This window comes from Opisthocomus hoazin, chromosome 1, assembly GCF_030867145.1.
Source record: "Opisthocomus hoazin isolate bOpiHoa1 chromosome 1, bOpiHoa1.hap1, whole genome shotgun sequence".
Taxonomy (NCBI): Eukaryota; Metazoa; Chordata; class Aves; order Opisthocomiformes; family Opisthocomidae; genus Opisthocomus; species Opisthocomus hoazin.
Genome location: NC_134414.1, coordinates 3,261,140 through 3,280,868, shown reverse-complemented (window position 1 = coordinate 3,280,868; position 19,729 = coordinate 3,261,140). Strand labels below are relative to the sequence as shown.

Here is a 19,729-nt window from a genome sequence, read left to right as displayed (position 1 = left end):
TCAACAACACTGGTGATTAAATAAATAAAGCAAATGCAGTAGGTGTAATCTCTACAGACCTGGGCAAAGCAGAAGATGCAGCACCAAATGGGAAACCATTAGCTAAACTGGAGAATACGAGAATTAGGAGAGTAAACACAACATGGCTGAACGGGAGAAAGAGAGCAGAGCATCCCAGAGGGCTGAGCTGCTGGGAGGTGCTGGTGGCTTCCTTGGTGGTTTGGCGCTGAAACCCCAGCTAATATTTTCTGTAATCTCCTTGGCATAGCGAGAAGACATGTACTATTTAATGTGCAGAGGAGAAGGTGGGAATTGTCCATACAGAGCGGGCTGAGGCACCATGTAGGAAAATCTAGGCAACCAGAGGGCTGAAATAACAGAAACCGAACCAAGCTTCGTGCAAAGGGCGCAGCCATGCGCTTAGGGTTTAAAAATAATTTCTGCTGCAGAGCTGGGAATGTTGGACACAAGGGAAGGAGAACGAGAAATAGCTCCAGGTCTATCTCTGCATAAGCATATGGTGCAGCTGTTCCAGGAGCAAGTGTGACGTGGGGAAGCACTGAGGATGGTGTTTCCAGGAGAGCTGGGGAAGCGCAGACCCTGCTGCACCACCACCAGAGACCAAACCCAGACTGGTACAGCACCGGGAAAACCAGTTTGTGGCTGGGATGGATGAAGAGCAGGGCTTTTGGGATGGAGAAGGACTAGATAGCCTCCCTCACCCCCTAAAAGGAAGGTTTTCTACAACCATGCCAATATAGCAATGGTTAGGAAAATATATTTAACCAGGATTAGGGACAGAAGAGCCAACTAAAGACTAAAATACAGACTGGAGATTAGACAAAGTTTTGCAACATGCAGGGAAATAAGTTTTTGAAACTTGCTGCCAGTGAGGCTTAGGAGGAAAGCGCTGATGAGGTGGACTGATATCCAGTGAGGATCACAGAATCACAGAATCACAGAATAGTAGGGGTTGGAAGGGACCTCTTGGGTCATCTAGTCCAACCCTCCTGCCGAAGCAGGGTCACCCAGAGCAGGCTGCACAGGACCGTGTCCAGGCGGGTCTTGAATATCTCCAGAGAAGGAGACTCCACAACCTCCCTGGGCAGCCTGTTCCAGTGCTCCGTCACCCTCAGAGTGAAGAAGTTCTTCCTCATGTTCAGATGGAACTTCCTGTGCCTCAGTTTTCGCGTGACAGCGATCTGGAGCCACCAGGTCTTGGACATGACCAGGACACGTAGACCTGCTCCCCATAAAATCCACCTGAGCTTTCTCAGGAGGCATCTGTCTGCAGACGATGTGCGCTGACATTATAGGGTAGGCTTTGCCAGGGTGAAGAGGAAGTGTCACTCACCCCCTTTGTATGGTTTTTGGGGAGATGTTCGGTTCTACGTGACTTCGGAGTGTCACAGACTGACACCTGAACTGGGAGTTGAATGGGTGTACAAGACGGATCTTGCACGCGAGAAATGCTGAGCAAGGGCAACGCTCCTGCTGTTGTTTAAGGTGAAAGGTTTCCCCTTTTCAAACCCTTTTCACATGGCCCGTGGAGCTGCAGGGACTGGGGAGGTGCTTTACCAGCTGCAATGCAACAGCCAGGAAGCCTGAGGGACAGACAGACGCCGTGCCCGAGCAAAAGCATGGAGAAAGCCTTTAGCAGGCAGGACACAACTGCCTGGGTTGGGATACAACAACATCGCCAGGGACAGATGGCAAAGCACGAGCTAAACTTTGGCTACTCAGCAACTGGAAAATGGTCCAGTGCTGCAGTTCCCCACAGTCCAGGACACAACTCCAAGAAATAGTTCAGGCTCATGAAGGCAGTGTTAAACTGGAATTATTGGGAATAAAAAATGGTCTTGACTGGAAACAGTTTTCCCAGTCACAGCCTCAGCTTCTCATCCCCTGCCTGAGATCGTGACAGCTTTATAGCTTTGCTGTGATCGTCCCTCAAATAGGATTACTCAGGATACTTCAGTGCTAGAAACTTACTGACAAGTTTCAAAGCGGAGAAATAAAAACATTCTGGGTCTGGAGTGATAGATTTATGAAAAAAGATCAAAAGAGCTAACACTCATTATCACTAATGTTAACATTCAGTGCACAAGTCATTCCAGGAACTTCAAAGAAAGAAGCTATCAAATAAAAAGCTGAAATGTGGTTGTAGAATAAATAATCTAGATCTGTCCTGGCTGACAGGAGGAGGCAAAGAAGTCTCCAAATAGACTGAGAGCTGTGCTGTTATTCAGTGTTTGCTGGATGATACCCATCGAGGAGGACAGTCCTTGGTCTGGAGAAACCACCCAGGCTCAGATGAGTTGTATAAAGCGAGGCAGGAGGAAGAAAGGCAAATGAAGGTAGGATGAGAGTCAGAGAAGAGAAACAGTGCTTTTGGCAGTGAGAAGGACTGAGCCATGGGCCAGTCTTTGCTACTGGGATCTTGCATGGTGGATTCTGCAGCGGGGGAACGTATCCACAGCTTGGTGTGGACACGTTATTCCCAGGCAGCTTCATCATCTAGTGAGAGATGTGCGGTCCCAGGGGCCTGCAGACAGCAAGTGGCAAAACGATAGCTTGGCCCGAGGCACCTGAAATTCCCTTTTGGCCTCCAGAAATGAAGCCCACAGCTGGTGGTGCAGAAACATCTCAGCTTCTTCTGTGGACAGAGCAGATCTGTGCTTTTCCCATGTTTTTCCACAGCTGCCATGCCTGGAGGTATTTGCTGTGGGTAAGATATTGTGCTGGGGCTTTACAAACATGGGGAAAAGTCCAGCTGATGCCTTCAAGTGCTTGCAGCTTGTGGTTGGGTGCTGCTGACTGCTTTTTTTTCTGCTTTGGACAGGCAGAAACCCTGAAACCAAAGGCAGCCAAAGAAATGCCAACCGTCTTTGAAACTGCAGCCGTATTTAGACAGAGTTGACCCAAAGGTTATCATGGTGACCCTTCTTACTGATCTGCTGGTCTGTAAAACCCCGTGCTGACCCCATCCTTTCCTTCCCCTCTGCAGTGTGTCAGGGAAGGAAGGGATTTGAGCCCGGACAGGGAGCTATCACGGGGATCTCACCATTCCTCTTTGCAACGCTGCTTCTCCCCCGCTCCATCCCAAACCAGAGCCAAGCACAAGAAAGAAAACCAGCCTTGCTCTGTGCCGTGAGAGGAAACCTGGAAGCAACCCTAAAGCCACAGCACGAGCCTCCGCGGCGCTGGGGATCCACCGCGAAAGGGCGGCTGCTCCGGCTGGGGCAGAGGAAGGCAAAATTGGGGTCAACCGTTTACCAGCGCTGAGCTTTGTGCCTGGAAACACAAATTTCCTTCCTGCATTGCATGTCTTACCAACTCTACCCATCCCTCCTACAGGGTTTTGCAATATATCCCCGGCTGATGCTCTTTTGGAGGGGAACCAGGGCTCTAACGAGCTCAGCGGCGGGTGCAGTAATTCAGTGACCTTAGAGATGCTGCCGCCTCCGGCTCACTGGAGAGGAAAGGGACCTGCCCTTCGCGATGGAACAGCAGCAGTGCTTACACCCTCAGCCAAACACTGATTTACCCCAAGGGCAAGCAAGAGAAAGTGATTTATATTTTTTTTTCTACTACAACTACAGAAAATCGTCTGCGATAACGCAGATTTCCTACAAAGCTTCGCGTGCTCTCACAGCAGACAGATGTTTCACCCAGACCAGCATCTGGCAAAGTTTTTATTAAGGTGTTTTCTTTTAAGCAGGGCCCTTTGCTGATAGTGGTGGTTCTGATAGCCCCGTGGGATGGGCACAGGCCGGCTTGGCTGGCCCTGGTGCCTCCCGTCCTGCTAGTGGAGCAGAATTTTGCCATCCCTTAGGTTATTTCCCTACTATTATTTTTCACTGTAAGTAGTTTCCAGAAGCTTCCCGGGGGAAATGGTAAAATGGGGAGAAATTCAAGAAGACCTGGGCTGCGAAGGGACAAACGGGTGCTCAGCCATGTGGAAGCACTCCCTACAGATATCAGCCAGCAGAGCAGGTGACACCCTCCTGCTGTTTTCATAAATCGATATCCAACCTATCCTTCCTTAAACTCTTCAAAACTGCTCAGGCTGAGCAGAGCGCAGCACTTGCAAGAAAGTGCCGTTGTTTTAGTTCGAAGTACATTATTCTCTCTGAAGAGCCATTTATGAAATTAATATTCCCATCAGCCCTAATAAAGAACCTTTCCCCTAAGATGTAGTGTGCCACCCTTGCCTATCGAGCAGGTCCTGCTGATATAGATCATCCATAACGACTTTAAAGTGAACCAAGATAAATCAGGCATGTTGCATGCGGTATCACCCTCATCCTGCAAAGTGCTGAGCAGTTTCCACCCCATTACCTCACAGGACTGCAGCACCTTTGCAAACTTAACAGCTTATTTAACCCAGGAGTAGATCATTATATCCCCAGAAGTGTGACTGCTACATCAGGTCACACCTTCCCCAGCAGGTGAAACCCAACTCTTCCTAAGAATCACTCATTCTGCGGAAATTCAGGCAGCAGCAGGAGAAATGAAGAATTATTCTGCACCAGACAGTGCAAGGACTTGTTTAGACATGAAAGTTTCAACGCTGCCCCAAGGTAAAATATTCGTGAAAGACAATTACAGAGGCTAGAATACAGCTGAGACATCGAGAAGAGCCCAGTTTCACCTACGAAGCGCGTCCCAGTAACTTCAGTAACATTCAAAACCACAGCATGATGCCTCCTCTCAAAGAACAATTTGTTTTGATTTATTTCTCACGACACGCCGGTTGCCAGAAAGCCGGGACCTGCAGCCTTCGGAAGCTTGCAAGCTGTTTCACATCTTGGCGTGAGCACTGAAGCACTCAGGAGGGCTCCGGAGAAGTAAAAAACCTGGTAGCAAACACAGAGCAAAGTACGGTCCCACCAGCGGGCTCCAGCAAGAGCCGGGGACAAGCATCCCCCAAGCAAACTGCAGGCAGACAGGGATCGGTTTGGCTTGCAAGAACAGGTTCAGGCTGGTCAAGGTTTTTCCCTGACAGCTATCTCCCAGGACTTCACAGAGCTATCTCCGAGGACTTCACAGAGCCAGGGTGTTTACTGGCTGCAAAGTGTCTAAAATCCTTTTGGCCAGCAAAGAGGTGGCAGTGAGAAGAGGAGGTGGGTGAAGCTGGATGCTGGAGCAGCGGCTAACCCCGAGCCCTATGGACAGCGAGTGGTGAAAAGGGGCTTTGGCAGTGAGAACGAGATAAACCACGTTCAAGTCTTCTTTCAAACACACCCAAGGTTGCAACCCACTTCTAAGGAACGGGTCCTGATGCATTATTCATATTTCCTACGAACTGGAGATGATTTCCTCATTGAGCACATGAGGTTCTTCCTGAAGAGAGACAAGGGGCATCCATGCACCATCTCCCACCAGCCTCCAAAAGAGATCCATCAGAAGGAGGAAGACCATTGCTTCCCTAGGGAAGGCAAGGAGGCCCACTTCCAGGTGAGCCAGGAGGGCGGCTGTAAGAAGGATCTCAATCCACACGGAGCTTGTCCAGTGCTATATGACATGGACAATGGATTGAGTGAAACCTCAGCAAGTCTGCTGATGACAGCAAGCTGAGTGGTGTAGTCAACATGCTGGAGGGAAGGGATGTCACCCTGAGGGACCTGGACAGGCTTGAGAGGTGGGACCATGCGAACCTCATGAGGTTCAACAAGGCCAAGTGCAAGGTCCTGCACCCGGGTCGGGGCAACCTCCAGTATCAACACAGGGTGGGGGTTGAAGGGATGGAGAGCAGCCCTGCCGAGAAGGGCTTGGGGGTGCTGGGGGATGAGAAGCTGGCCATGAACCCACCAATGTGCGCTGGCAGCCCAGAAGGCCAAGCGTGCTCTGGGCTGCATCCCCAGCAGCGTGGGCACAGGGTGAGGGAGGGGATTCTGCCCCTCTGCCCCGCTCTGCTGAGACGCCCCGGGAGTCCTGCGTCCAGCTCTGGAGCCCTCAGCACAGGGCAGAGCTGGAGCTGTGGGAGCGGGGCCAGAGGAGGCCCCAGCAATGATGCGAGGGCTGGAACCCCTCTGCTGGGAGGAAAGGCTGGGAGAGCTGGGGCTGCTCAGCCTGGGGAAGAGAAGGCTGCGGGGAGACCTTAGAGCAGCTGCTAGTGCCTGGAGGGGCTGTGAGAGAGCTGGAGAGGGACTGTGACAAGGGCATGGGGTGACAGGGCAAGGGGTGATGGCTTTAGACTGACAGAGGGGAGATTTAGACTGGATATAAGGAAGAAATTCTTCCCTGTGAGGGTGGTGAGGGCCTGGCCCAGGTTGCCCAGAGAAGCTGTGGCTGCCCCCTCCCTGGCAGTGCTCAAGGCCATGTTGGATGGGGCTCTGAGCAACCTGGTCTGGTGGAAGATGTCCCTGCCCATGGCAGGGGGTTGGAACTGAATGGTTTATAAGGTCCTTTCCAACTCAAAATGTCTGTGATTTTATGATCTCATGATTCTGTATGTTCCTGTGCAGTGGAATCAACACACAGGCGCTGCCTCAGTGCCCCATGAAGGAAATGATCTCATCCATTAAGGTCCACACTTGGTTTCACTAAGCACCTGCTTAACATACCAGAGCCTCTGACACAGGAGATGAGAGCAAACCACAGCTCGCATCTGATTTTGGGATGCAGCTGTAAACTGCACGACCACTTCCACAGTTGTGTTTCCCATGGACACAGCAGCCAAGGCTGGCTGCAAGGGAGAAATGTGCACATAAATACACATTAAATGCACAAGATATTTGTGTGCAATGCCAAAAGGGCAACCCGCAGCATCTCTCCTACCTCTTTTGGCATTTCCCGTGGGAAGAAGAAATAAGGCACTGCAGACACGGCCACGAGACTGGCTGCGACCAGGAAACCAAGCCACCAGGCACCGACCCACCGCGGGTCTTTGTTGGTAAGCTGGACTTCATCTGCAACACAAACAGAGAATTGGGCATTGAATCAAAGGTGAGCAGAGGGTCCCCAGTGCACCAAAGGGATGGTGATGGGTGGCCCCAGTCATCCCAGACATCAGCGTGCTCCAAAGTGGTGGTGGCTCCCAACCTGGTGACCATCAGTTCTGGGGTCTGAGCCGCATTTGCACCTGACTCATCCCATGGTGTTAAATCACATTTCATTCGTTGTTATCCCCAGGGTGTCTAAAAACCCACTCAGCCTTTTGGATGGAGACAACCTGGACAGGGATGTCCCGGAGCTGGAAAGGCAAATGAAAGCATCCTCATCACAGCTTTTTCAGAGGAGGGATATCCATGTTGTGAAAAATCTTGGGAATACTCACACAAAGGGATTAAGCCATCATGTCTGTCAATACAGAAGGAAAAATCCTTTCCTAAGATTAAAATGGAGTTAACTCCACCTAACTTTCAGCAGGCAAGAGCACTGGTTTAGTTTTTCACAGTCTGGCTGCCCACACAAGGACCCCCCTGTTCATGGCAGGACTTAGACCCTGGAGCTCTGCCCACCGGTCTGGTCCATCAGCCAGTGCCTGGTTTGCAGCTCGACTAATGGAAGCCAATCTTTAAATATGCTTTAATAAGGATTATATCCCTTTCTCCTGACCACCTTCCTTCAGTTTGCCCAGCCTCCTCTTCTGCCATCCTCAGGACACTCTGTCATAGATAAAATTTTCTGTGGGGAGGGTACTTGGCGTAAATAAAATAAAAATAACAAAATAAAAATAATTAAAAAAAAAATATGCAGAAGCCAGAATGTAAACTCACAACAGGGTGAGCTGGAATCAAGAAATATTTCTACAGAAAATGGGGATATCTGTGATTTAGACAGGATCCACAAGCAATCCCAGGAAACGAGTCCTCCCAGAAATCTCTTCCTTAGCGGTCAGGTTTAACACCAGGGAGCTGATCTCACTGTGGGGGGTGCAATTAAAACTGTGTCAGTTCACTGGATTTCGGTACGGCAGATACTGCCACATCTCATCTCCCATCTCCGGAAGTAACAAGTGATAGGTGAAAGAAATTTGATAATCTCCTCCCTGCACGGAGCATTTAGCAAACTGGAATTTTAAACCCCTTCCTGAATAAACACCAAAGGTTTTTTTCTAGGAAAATGTGAGGTTAAATTAGATTTAGCGATAAGCAGCCTGAGCTCGTTAGCTTTCCCCAGTGGCCTGAAGACAGCTTTAGGCTGAAGACAGCTCTGAAACTGGGTGTTCTCCAGTTCTGGCTGCTCAGACACGTTCCTCATTCAATGTCCATCTGCAGAAGATGGCTTAGAAGAACCGAGCATCAGGGTGTGCAGGCAGACAGCAGATCCTAACTCAATTTCTTTGTCCTTCGAGGCAGGTAAGCCAAGAGTCCAGACATCTCGCCATGGTTCACCCACTGAGGAGGATGGACAAGCTCCAGCAACGAGCTTGGAGGTCATCTGATAGGAGGTGGAAGTGTCAAGACTAGAGTGTGCTCTCGTGCTACAAATATCATCAATGTATACAGCGATAAAGTCCAGCTGAAAAAATGCCTGGTGAAGTCAGTGAGCAGGAATGAGCTGGAGGCACCGAGAAGGAGCCAATGTTAACGGCTCTGCACTGTCAATACCTGATGCTCATCCAGCCCTGATGCTGCCTGCTCACCACCCAAAGGAGCCCGTCCATCGTCCTTTTCCTCACGGGAGGATGTGCTGAGCTGTATAACGTGTGTCTGTTCTGTTCATAACCAGGAAAGAGCCTCTTGCTTTCCAGGCTGGCTTTCAAGAGCAGCCAAAAAGGAGACAACTACAAATGCTTTAATAATGCAGCTCAGGAAGAGCTTCTAAAGGAAATCCCTTTCATGCCCGTCTTTTGCCCTACACAGCATTTCTCTTCTACTTGTTTTCACCTTCCTCCCATCCCACCCTTCCATTTGCTTCTTCACCTCTCATGGTCCTGGTACCCATTCTCCATTTCTCCTTTTTTACTTCTCCCCTCCTTTTTTCACTTTCATGTTTCTTTCTGGGTTTTGCTCATCCTCCACATCCCCACTCTTCCCCAGTGCCGTCTGGCACCAAAATGCTCCCACTGCTGTTGCCAGTATATGGCTGAAAATTCATAAAAGAGTAAAAATCAGGTCTGGTCTAAAAGCACAATGCGGTTGGGCACTCCTCTAACCAGACCTGGCAGCAGCCCAGGGCTGAGGGATCCCCAGGTCTGAAGGATGATTAAAATATGGGATTCCAGAAGCCACGGGGCCAGGTTTAACCCTGCAGATGTGTGTGTGACACCGAGTCGGGTGGGAAGGACCCGCTTATTCGGGCCATCCACCCCAGCGCTGCTGGGACCGGTCCCAGAGCATCCCCAGGGGATGGAAGTGATTTAACAGGTGAGATAGCAGATAAAGGGAGCTCCGCAGGTTGCACCTTCATCCCTTGGGGATCCCGATGCCCAGAGAGGGGCTGGACCGCTGCTCGTTCAGTCAATGGGATGCAGGGCGAAGGGTGCCGGCCATTCACTCACCTCCGGTGACTTTGTCAATGTCGACGTAAAAACGCAGCATGGCAGAGCCCAGCATGAAGGCCACCCCCGGCCCGATGACGGTGATGGAGAACAAGATCCCTGCAGAGGGGCGAGAGCAGAGAGGGGCTCAGCCCTGCGTGAAGGGACCGTGGGGACAGGAGGTGCCTTGAGGCAGGACCAGGCTGCACCACAGTCCACTGCATTTAACCCCAGCACAGGCTATTTCCCTGGCAGCTTTCTTATCTCACACTTTTCAAAGGATAACACCCCCATGTTTTTCATGCTCCCTTCACAGGAAAGATTTTGCAAAATTCAGATCCTTCCTGCCACTTTTCTTCAGCCTCCTAGAAAGACTGAAATACACCCAGGAACAAGATCATAGAACCATTAAGACTGGAAAAGACCTCTGAGATCATGAAGTCCAACCGTCAACCCAACCCCACCAGGCCTGCTCAACCATGTCCCCAGGTGCCACATCCACACAGTTTTTGAACCCCTCCAGGGATGAGGACTCCCCCACTGCCCTGGGCAGCCTGGTCCAAGACCTGACCACTCTTGCAGGAAAGACATTTTTCCCGATATCCAATCTGAACCTCCCCTGATATAACTTCAGGCCATTGCCTCTCATCCTGTCACTGGTTCCTTGGGAGAAGAGACCAACCCCCCCTCACTGCACCCTCCTGTCAGGGAGTTGTAGAGAGCGAGAAGGTCTCCCCTCAGCCTCCTCTTCTCCAGACTGAACAACCCCAGTTGTCCCTCAGCCGCTCCTTGTAAGACTTGTGAGGCGCATCAGATGTGCCCCTTGGCATAAGAAATCCAGAAAATGCAAAATTGCTCAAGATACCGCTGGCATCGAGGCCAATATTTGAACTGTGCAGTCTGAACTAATCACTTTCTTCAATACCACAGTTTATTGCCTCCCCTTTACAAGCTAAAGGAAATAAAATTTATCAGCAAACTCTTCCACATGACTTACTGATAATAAAACTAAATGCACATAATATTCAACTCCTGTCTTTCAGGTCAGCCTTTCAAACACGGTTCAGGTTTTTGGAGCAGCTACCAGAGCAAAACTTGATGCAGTACTTCCAGTTTCTTGATGGTAATGACCTGCTTTTGAGCCACCCTTGCGGTCCCATTCAGTTCAAAGACTGTCACAGATAAAAGGGCTAGGAGGACCTGCAAGGACCATCTTCTCCATTCCACTACCCTGGGGCATCCCTTGCAGGTGTGTGCCCAAGCTTTTCTCCAGCACCCCTCTGCTGAAGGATACTTGCCCAAATCCCAGATGGTTCCTGCTTTTTCACATAATCACAGAATCACAGAATGTTAGGGGTTGGAAGGGACCTCTGTGGGTCATCTAGTCCAACCCCCTGCCAAAGCAGGGTCACCTACAGCAGGCTGCACAGGACCTTGTCCAGCTGGGGTTGGAATATCTCCAGAGAAGGAGACTCCACAGCCCCTCTGGGCAGCCTGGGCCAGGGCTCCATCACCCTCAGAGGGAAGAAGTTCTTCCTCAGGTTCAGCTGGAACTTCCTCTACTTCAGTTTGTGCCCGTTGCCCCTTGTCCTGTCGCTGGGCACCACTGCAAAGAGTCTGGCCCCGTCCTCCTGACCCCCACCCTGCAGATATTTAGAGGCATTATTAAGGTCCCCTCGCAGCCTTCTCTTCTCCAGGCTGAACAAGCCCAGCTCCCTCAGCCTCTCCTCGTAGGAGAGATGCTCCAGTTCCCTCAGCATCCTTGTAGCCCTCCACTGGACTCTTTCCAGTAGCTCCTCGTCTTTCTTGAACTGGGGAGCCCAGAACTGGACACAGCACTGCAGATGGGGCTTCAGCTTCCTATAATATCCCTTGTATCTAAACAAAGTCTTCATCGCTGCATCTTAGGCCCACAGCTGCCTCTTGTGAACACAGACTATTCCTCTTCTCCTTGTTGAAGCCTTTTTGGAGGAGGACACAGTTATTGCGTCTCCCTCTGGCTTGTCACTCTCAGGTGAAAAAACCCAGCATCTCACAGAATCACAGAATCACAGAATAGTAGGGGTTGGAAGGGACCTCTGTGGGTCATCTAGTCCAACCCCCTGCCGAAGCAGGGTCACCTACAGCAGGCTGCACAGGACCTTGTCCAGGCTGGTCTTGAATATCTCCAGAGAAGGAGACTCCACAACCTCCCTGGGCAGCCTGTTCCAGTGCTCCGTCACCCTCAGAGGGAAGAAGTTCCTCCTCATGTTCAGACGGAACTTCCTGTGCCTCAGTTTGTGCCCATTGCCCCTTGTCCTGTCCCTGGGCACCACTGAAAAGAGCTTGGCCCCATCCTCCTGACACCCACCCTTCAGATATTTGTAGGCATTTATAAGGTCCCCTCGCAGCCTTCTCTTCTTCAGGCTGAACAAGCCCAGTTCCCTCAACCTCTCCTCGTAGGGGAGATGTTCCAGTCCCCTCATCATCCTCGTAGCCCTCTGCTGGACTCTCTCCAGTAGCTCTTCGTCCTTCTTGAACTGGGGAGCCCAGAACTGGACACAGTACTCCAGATGAGGCCTCACCAGGGCAGTGTAGAGGGGAAGGAGAACCTCCCTTGTCCTGCTGGCCACACTCTTCTTGATGCAAGATTTTCCCCTAAATCATGTTTTCTAGCACTCCTGGTATGTCTGCAGTCTGCCCAAACTTCAGGCAGATAAACTATTTTTGCAGAAACCTTCCTAGCACTGGGTAGAGCAGCAGGGCTACAGCAAGCTCTGCTCTCATTAATGCACATCAAGGGCTAACCCTGGTTTCCCACCTTCCCACAGCAGCCCCAGCCTTACCCAAATAGAGGGGGGAGTTCCTCTCACTGGCGAAGTCGTCGATGTAGGAGATCCCGAAGGGCTGGATGGGGACACCGCCGATGCCCAGCAGCGCCTGGGCGATGAACATGACGAGGAGAACCTCGTGGTTCTCCCTGGCAGCGTGGGGGGTGCAGCCGGCATCGCTGAGGTTCCCCTGGGACTCCAGGACCCCGGGCTGGCACAGGTCAGTAGTGTTGCTGAACATGCCTGTGACGACAAGGGGAGAAGGTCTGGAGGGCTCAGTCAGGAGCAAGAGCTTCCCTAAGATAGCAGCAAGCACACAGATATGCGCTCTGCAGATGTCAGGTGGGGAACATCAATCAAAAAGCGAAAATGCCAAGAAAATGCGAAGATTACTGCGCAGATGTTTGCAGTGAGATGGATGCACGCGCCATGAAAAGCCACCTCCACGGGAAAAGTGGAGCTGAGATCACTTCCAGGACATTTGACAGATCTTGCAATAAAGGTAAGTGAGCAAAATGGCAGATTTCGTGAATAGCTACTCAGGAAACGAGAACTCATTTTACCCAGAAACGGATTACAGAGCTGCCTAAGTGAAAGCGCTGATTCCAGCACCCTTATCTTCCCTAAAACACTGGGGGAGGGTGTGGTGGTGTTTACAGCAGGATTTCCACGCTTATGCCCCAAATCATACGCAACTCTGAGCGCTCGACACAGGGCCACCTGCCACCAGCACTCCTGAAACGCATGGCTAATTGCTTCCAAACCGTCGTTAGCACCTGACCCCCGTTTGCAGCCATGAATTATTCACCTATTCAGCCTTTGGTGGCTGCAGCTGCGTGAACCAGCTGTGCTCTCTCTGATGAGCCAGAGAAAAGAGAAAAGCTGTTTATTGGAGGTTTCTAAAAGATTTTCTGGAGCTTCACGGCAGGATTTGGGAAGGTAATGAGAGGCTGGTTTCCTCCCCTCTTTCTTTTCTCATCCCTTTACCTTCTTTCAGGGAGAAAATCCCAAATCCACCGTCACCTACTCCTCCATGGTTGATTTACACCTGCATGTTTCTTTCATGAGAGGTTGATTTTCTGGTGGGGTCTAAATCCTCAAAGCATTCCCTCAAAGACAGCTCAGCTAGGCATGGGAAGACAGGGTGGTACCCCATAAACAGGAGAAGTTAGGAGTGAAATTAGGGCATTTACCCCCCACCATCACCATGTTGGGTCAAATCAAGACCCTTCCCATAACTCTTGTTTCCTTCCCATAAAGGGCTTCAGGTTACAGAGGTCATGAAACCTTATCTACACTATGAAAATAAGGGAGCAGCTCATGTGCATGAGGACAATTCGGCTCAGCTCATGGAAGATGAGCCCCGATAGCTGGGGTACCCAATGTTTGTCTGATGCATGGATGTGCAGAAGACAAGGGGAATCTGAGGCACAGCCCACGTTTTGATGGTTTTCATGCCCTTTCTTTTGGTTCCAGCTGTCCCCTGGCTCTGCTTCCCATCATGAGCTCTTGCCCCTCAGGACTGAGATTATTTCATTCTCAGAAAAATAAAATTCCTTGAGGACAAACCTGCAGCTTGTAACTCACAACCTCTCCAGGGAAGGTCATTTCCTTTTTCTGTCCCAAAAGGCATAAAATAAGTTCCTAGAGTACCTACTGGCAACGGACTGGTCATATTCGTAGGGTCCAGTTATGAAGTGGGGGAGAGACATGAGGAACCCGGCCAAGGAGACGAGGATGGCACCGCAGCCGATGAAGCGAGGTCTGTGCACTCGGCTCCCAAAGTAACTTATGAAGACGATCAGCAACGTGTTCCCAACCTGCAGCAGGACACACAGACCAAGAGGTCTCAAAAGGGAATGACAGGAGCATGGGGAGAGCATTCATCAGGTAGACTAGGAGAAGCAAGCTGGGTTTTACCTCATTGAAGGAAGCGAGCAGCCCTGATGTCTGGCTGGAGAGGCCATATCGTCTCTCGATGGTTGAGATGGAGCTCTTCAGATAGCCAGAAACCAGGAGCTGGGAGAGCTGCAGGAGCCCATGGCAGAAAACGAAGAACTGCCAACACAAAAAGAGAGCATCCAGCATGATTACTGTGAGCTGCAACATAACAAACGGCGTCTTCTACACAAAGGTTCAATTATTGAGCATGAACCTTTGACCATGAGGCTTGGAAATATTATCCCCTGCTCCCGCCAGCAGTGGTCTTCTGAAATTAGGTCAGGGCCATTAAATAGCTCTCTGCCAAAAAAGACAGTAGGGTTAGTATTTGTAAGGAGTGTGTAGTTTCTTCAGCTGAAAATGGCTTTGGATAAAGAGATCATTTCACTTGGGATGTGGCTAGTTTGTGCTGGCCTTGACCCTGAGATCCAGCAGCAGAAGTGGGAGGTTGCACAACCTTCCCGCTCCCGTCTAGCCTCAGGCAGGCAGGCAGCCATCCCCAGCGCTGGCAGGAGCTCTTCTGAGACAGGAACCAGCGCTTCCAAACACAGCAACAAACAGCTTCTGTAGAGAAAGTCAGGAGAAGGTTAGGGAGAATAAATCAGACTTCAGGTTTTCCTTTCCTTCTTGCAAAGCGCTGGATGTAAAGGACATACTTCCTTTGGGAAAACGTGATGGTTCTTTTCCAATTCCAGAAGGAAACCCTGTCAAAGACCATCAGTTCCCAGAAAATCATCCAACCTCATCCCCTTCAGAGTTTGGGACGTACTGGTGCTCGGCTGCCCAGGTGAACACATGGCTCGAGCTGCCCCACCACTGCTGAGAGCAGCATCCATCTTCCTGCTCCTCACACTGAAGCATTTCACAAGCACCAAATGAGCTGCTCCAGGAGGGATGGAGACCACCTCCTCTCCATTTACAGCTCTGCAAAGTTCTCGGCAAAGGAAAAGAGCTGCCAAGCCACCTCCTTCTCTTTTGCCACGTGGCTCTCCACAGGCATCCCTCTAGTCCCCAAATGAGTTAAAACAAACTAACCAACCCAAATGGACGCATGCCCTAAAGGAGATGGACTGCTCATCGAGCTGCAGGACAGGCTGAATATCCCTGGGTCCTCGCAGAGCTGCTGCCCTCGGCCTTGGATGCTCCCCAAAGCCACGGGACGCTGCTTTTGGCAGGTGTTTTCCCAGTCACTAGCAAGAGCAAGGCCTTTAGCACTGGCCCAGGCTGCCCAGGGAGGTTGTGGAGTCTCCTTCTCTGGAGATATTCAAGACCCACCTGGACAAGGTCCTCTACAGCCTGCTGTAGGTGACCCTGCTTCAGCAGGAGGGTTGGACTAGATGACCCACAGAGGTCCCTTCCAACCCCTACTATTCTGTGATTCTGTGATTCTGTGATTCTGTGATTGCTCCAGCTCTGTGTGTTTCACAGCCAGCTCCAATCAGGCAGGAGCTGCTCAGCCTGGCCTGGATTTCTGCTATGTCTTGTTCTGATAAGCGGCTGACGTGGTGTCATTGCCAAACTGGGCTGCTCTGTCAGCAGAGGGACTATTCACAACTCAAAAATGGAAAAAAAGGATGTTCAAGCCCCCTTGGCTCCCTGAGGGCTGGAGCACCGGGGTGTGGGTACCACCACCAAAAGTGATGCGCTGCCATCACATGAAGCAGGATGCATCCAGGACCTTCCCGCTCCCAGGATCACGTCCCCACTGAGGGGTGCACCGTGTTCGGACCAGGAAAATGTCACCCAGCCGAAGGAAAGCTTTCCCAGAGTCAGCTTTGCTAAAACTCCTACCTTCCTGCAAGGCATGCTGGCTATGTCCCAGGAATATTTCCTGAATACATGAGTTCAGATGGAAACGCTGAGGCCAGATTCGTTTTTTCCAGGCATCCATAACACACAGCTCAATGGGTACCCAAACCCAGGACCATCATGGCACGTTGGCTGACATCAGCCCCCTGCTCAGCAGCTGCCCCACATCTTCTTCAGCACAGGAGGTCAAAATGACTTGGGAACCTGGTATTTTGTTCTACCCTGTCTGGGCAGACGGGAGCACAGGAAAGAGGGACTTGCAGTGGGTTGGTGACAGTGCTGGGCCAGGACCCCAGTTGTTCTCGCTCCAGGGGCTGTTTGCTGTTAGCTGTCAGCTCACAGCACAGCTGGTGATCTGCCAGGAAAAGAAGGAACAGCCTCATGGACTCTAGATCTGCTGGAGAGATACATGCCTCTGGCTGAAAACACGACGCTGCATTTCATCCTGCAGCAAAAATCACTTGTTTACATTTCTATATCTGATCACGACATCTGGCTCTCTAACTGGTATGGCCTGGAATGATGCTCTTTGTGTCTGGAAGGAGAGACCATTACTGACACCAGCGTGACCCTCGTACCAGAGGGAGAGATTTCCCCGAGGACCAACTGCTGCCGAGCATATGCTCAGTTCTGCTCAAGAGACGCAGAGCATAAATGCCTACAGCATCTCCAAGTTGTCAGAGGTCATCTGGACACGCACACCAACACACGCTCCTCCTGTCCCAGGAGATCTCGGCAGGGCTAACCCTATGGACAAAGCCTGCTTTCATCTAAATCCTTCCCTGCCAGCAGAGCCCGCTTCTTCATACTCCCAGCAAAAGGAGGGAGAAGCAGCAGACAGCAGTGTTGTTAAGAATGAAGGTAACACACTAAAATCAAATTATGTCTGCTCATAGCTCCCAGGAAACAAACCTCCCAACCTAGTGCGTCCCTTTCCACCCTCTCAAAGTACAGGCTGTGAATCCTGTCCACATCACAAACCTGACATGGGCTTGGAAGAGGGGTGTGACACCAAGAGCCATGCTTTCAGGTCTCCTCCATTCAAATGCATGGCTGCAAGCCTAGTTTTGGTGGAGTCCCAAAGGTTGAGACTCTACTTGTAAACGAAACAGGCTGGGGGCCGTTCTCTCATGCCGAGGCCTGTGGGAACAGAATAACCTGCATCCATCCCACCAAACTCACTGAGCCTTCAAAATACGGTGGTTTCATTCAAAATGCTTGCTGGGAGTGGTCCCGGGTTCTCAGCTTCCCCCTTTTTTGGGAAAGTGGTAGCTGGCCCAGGGCCACGTCATGGAGAAGGTGATAACTCAGATGTATAGCCAAACGAGCTGTAAAGTTGAGGTCTGCTTGGGGTCTTGGTATGCAAAAAGCCCCCTCCATCCCTGGAGGAGCTGATCCAGGGACTGGTGTCAGCATGCCCAGACGTGATCTCCGAGCCTGTGCTGGGGTGAAAGTGCAGTGCAGGCTCAGTCCTGCCTTTGGGATGCACCCAGGAACGCAGCCACACCACGATGCTCATCATAACAGGGTTTTGGTTTTCTCCCGGCAAGCTGTTGCTTGTAGCTTTGGTCATCCAGACCAAAGCCCTGCACTGGAAGAAGGATCCTGCACTTTCTGCAGCCCACAGAGCAACCACCACCTGTGACCCCAAGTCTGCTCAGGTTTGGGGGATGCCCTCCATGCCACAGCCTGGTGGGCAGGACTTCAGGGGATGAAGTTTTTATAGGTTTATCTTCCCCTTTTCTGGAAGGGAAAAGCAGTACTTCAGGTCCTGGGGAACACGGTGAGGAGCTGAAGCCTGGGTCAATGCAAGGGCATGAGGATGTCGCTGCTGGCAGGACATCCCAAAGGGACTGCAGCAGCTTCAGGAAAATGGAGGTAGAGGACAGGGGGCTTGGGTAATGCCAGGAGCTGGTGGGATGGTTAATGACAGCCCATCAAGAGCCCTCAGGTATGCACCGTGTCCCACCGAGGGAGCAGGGGCGGTGAAAGAGCCACAAAGGCATCCGACCACAGCGCAAACGGCAGGATGAAACGAAGGGAAGGAAATCCCCACGGGCTGCCCGGCAGAGCTTCCTAAGATCGAGCTATCGATAGCAGGTTTTAATTAAACATTTCAACCTCTTCTCTCCAATGTGTGCCTTTTTTAAAACAGCTACTAAACCAAACACATCAGAGAGGCCAACATCTAACGTTTCTGCACTGCGTGTGTTGAAAGAGCAAAGACCAAGAGATTTATAAAAACCTGGATACCAAGGTGGTAACTGCACTCGTTGCTGCGCAAAGGTCTTTAGACACAAGTCAGAACCATACCCCAGTGCAAGCAGGGGAACATTTCGAAAGTCAAAATCAAGGTGGAAATGGTTGAGAAGGAAGAAACAAATGTGAAGACCATCACCTATATTTTCTCCAATTTCTGCAGCGATTGTAAGTCGGCTAGTTCTGGGAAAATGTCACAGAAAATACTCAGCTCTTTGCAGGATCTGCCAGTGTTTCTGTGCTTCCCGTTTCTCCAAGATGGCGATTTACTTTTCTAAGGTAGCACAGTGGGAGGTCTTGCCATTAAAGTTCTGCAAGGCCAAGTCTTCTTCTTACTCCTCAGGGAATCGCTGTGGGCAACCACCCTAACCACAGTGCACTTCGAGGCTGAGGAATAATTTAATGAGTGAGAAATGAGTGAGAAATAGGCAATAGTTAGCGTGGGATTTCCAGTTTGCCCCTTTGCAAACTGGAAATGATGGTGGTGGGTGGTCGAGCCCCAGCAGTGTGTCTGTCACAGGGCTCCTCTGGGACCTCCCATGATCTCCAGTGCAGGGCTGACCACGTGCAGACCTGGATGCCACCCTGCGCCTTTCTCAGCCAGGTCTGGGAGACAGCCCATGCCAAGGGCAGGCAGATCCTCTGCACCATCTTTCTGTGCCATCTAGTTGCTTTTACCAAGGACTTGGGGCTGGAGTCCATGCCTGGACTTGGGACCGGTGGGATCTGCCAGACTGATGGGCTGCCCCAGCAGCAGCAGCAGATCAGAAGGTGACCTGCGTCTGCAGACACCAGCCTTTTCCCAAGACCTGGGTCCTGACAGCAGGACGTGCCCATGGAAAGACAGGAGCAGCCTGAGAGCTGGGTGCTCTCAGAGGCAACCCCAAACCCAGCCGTCTGGCACCTCTTTTCCATTATGGGCCAAGCCACGCTCACATCCTCTCCCCTCTACATCAGTAGAATTAAAATAACTCATAGAATTCAAACGAGGACTTGTGTAGGCTGAGGAGGAAGGAATGGAGAGGTTTTTTAATGGCATTTCTTTTATAAACATCTGCAAAGCATTATCATAGGAGCCTGCTCAGGCTCCATGTTGGGAGAACACCAAACACCGCAAGGACAGTGGGTGCTCGGTATCAATGTAACCCTGCCAAAACCAACCCCCTGCAGAGCCAGGGTGCAGAGCAACCCTCCTCCTCTGGAGCTGTGCCACCACCGCTTCCCACCACCAGTGAGGCATGGAGAGTGCCCAAGACTTCTTCCCAGTGCCCTACCGCTTCCCACCACCAGTGAGGCATGGAGAGCGCCCAAGACATCTTCCCAGTGGCCCAGAGGGAAGGGCACCATCCTTGCCAGGTCTCTGGTGAGGAGCCCTCACCCATACGCAATGACATCCCAACCCAATGTCCACACCCTCCACAACCAGCATTGGGCTAAGCGTGTCTCCACTCCACCACATGTTGAACAAGGAGCTTCTCCG

The 19,729-nt window shown here is 51.2% G+C and overlaps 1 protein-coding gene across 3 annotated transcripts in view; it reads right to left on the bottom strand.

The window, feature by feature from the left end:
* Positions 1-19,729, bottom strand: part of SLCO2B1 (solute carrier organic anion transporter family member 2B1) — a 72,239-nt gene that overhangs the window by 30,292 nt on the left and 22,218 nt on the right. For all 3 annotated transcript variants that reach the window (XM_075414674.1, XM_009943301.2, XM_075414684.1), the window contains 5 exons: positions 14,161-14,298; positions 13,898-14,060; positions 12,256-12,483; positions 9,452-9,550; positions 6,784-6,914 (listed from right to left, as the gene is read on the bottom strand). In XM_075414674.1, coding sequence (XP_075270789.1) covers positions 6,784-6,914; positions 9,452-9,550; positions 12,256-12,483; positions 13,898-14,060; positions 14,161-14,298 — 759 coding nt within the window. The remainder of the gene's footprint in view (positions 1-6,783; positions 6,915-9,451; positions 9,551-12,255; positions 12,484-13,897; positions 14,061-14,160; positions 14,299-19,729) is intronic.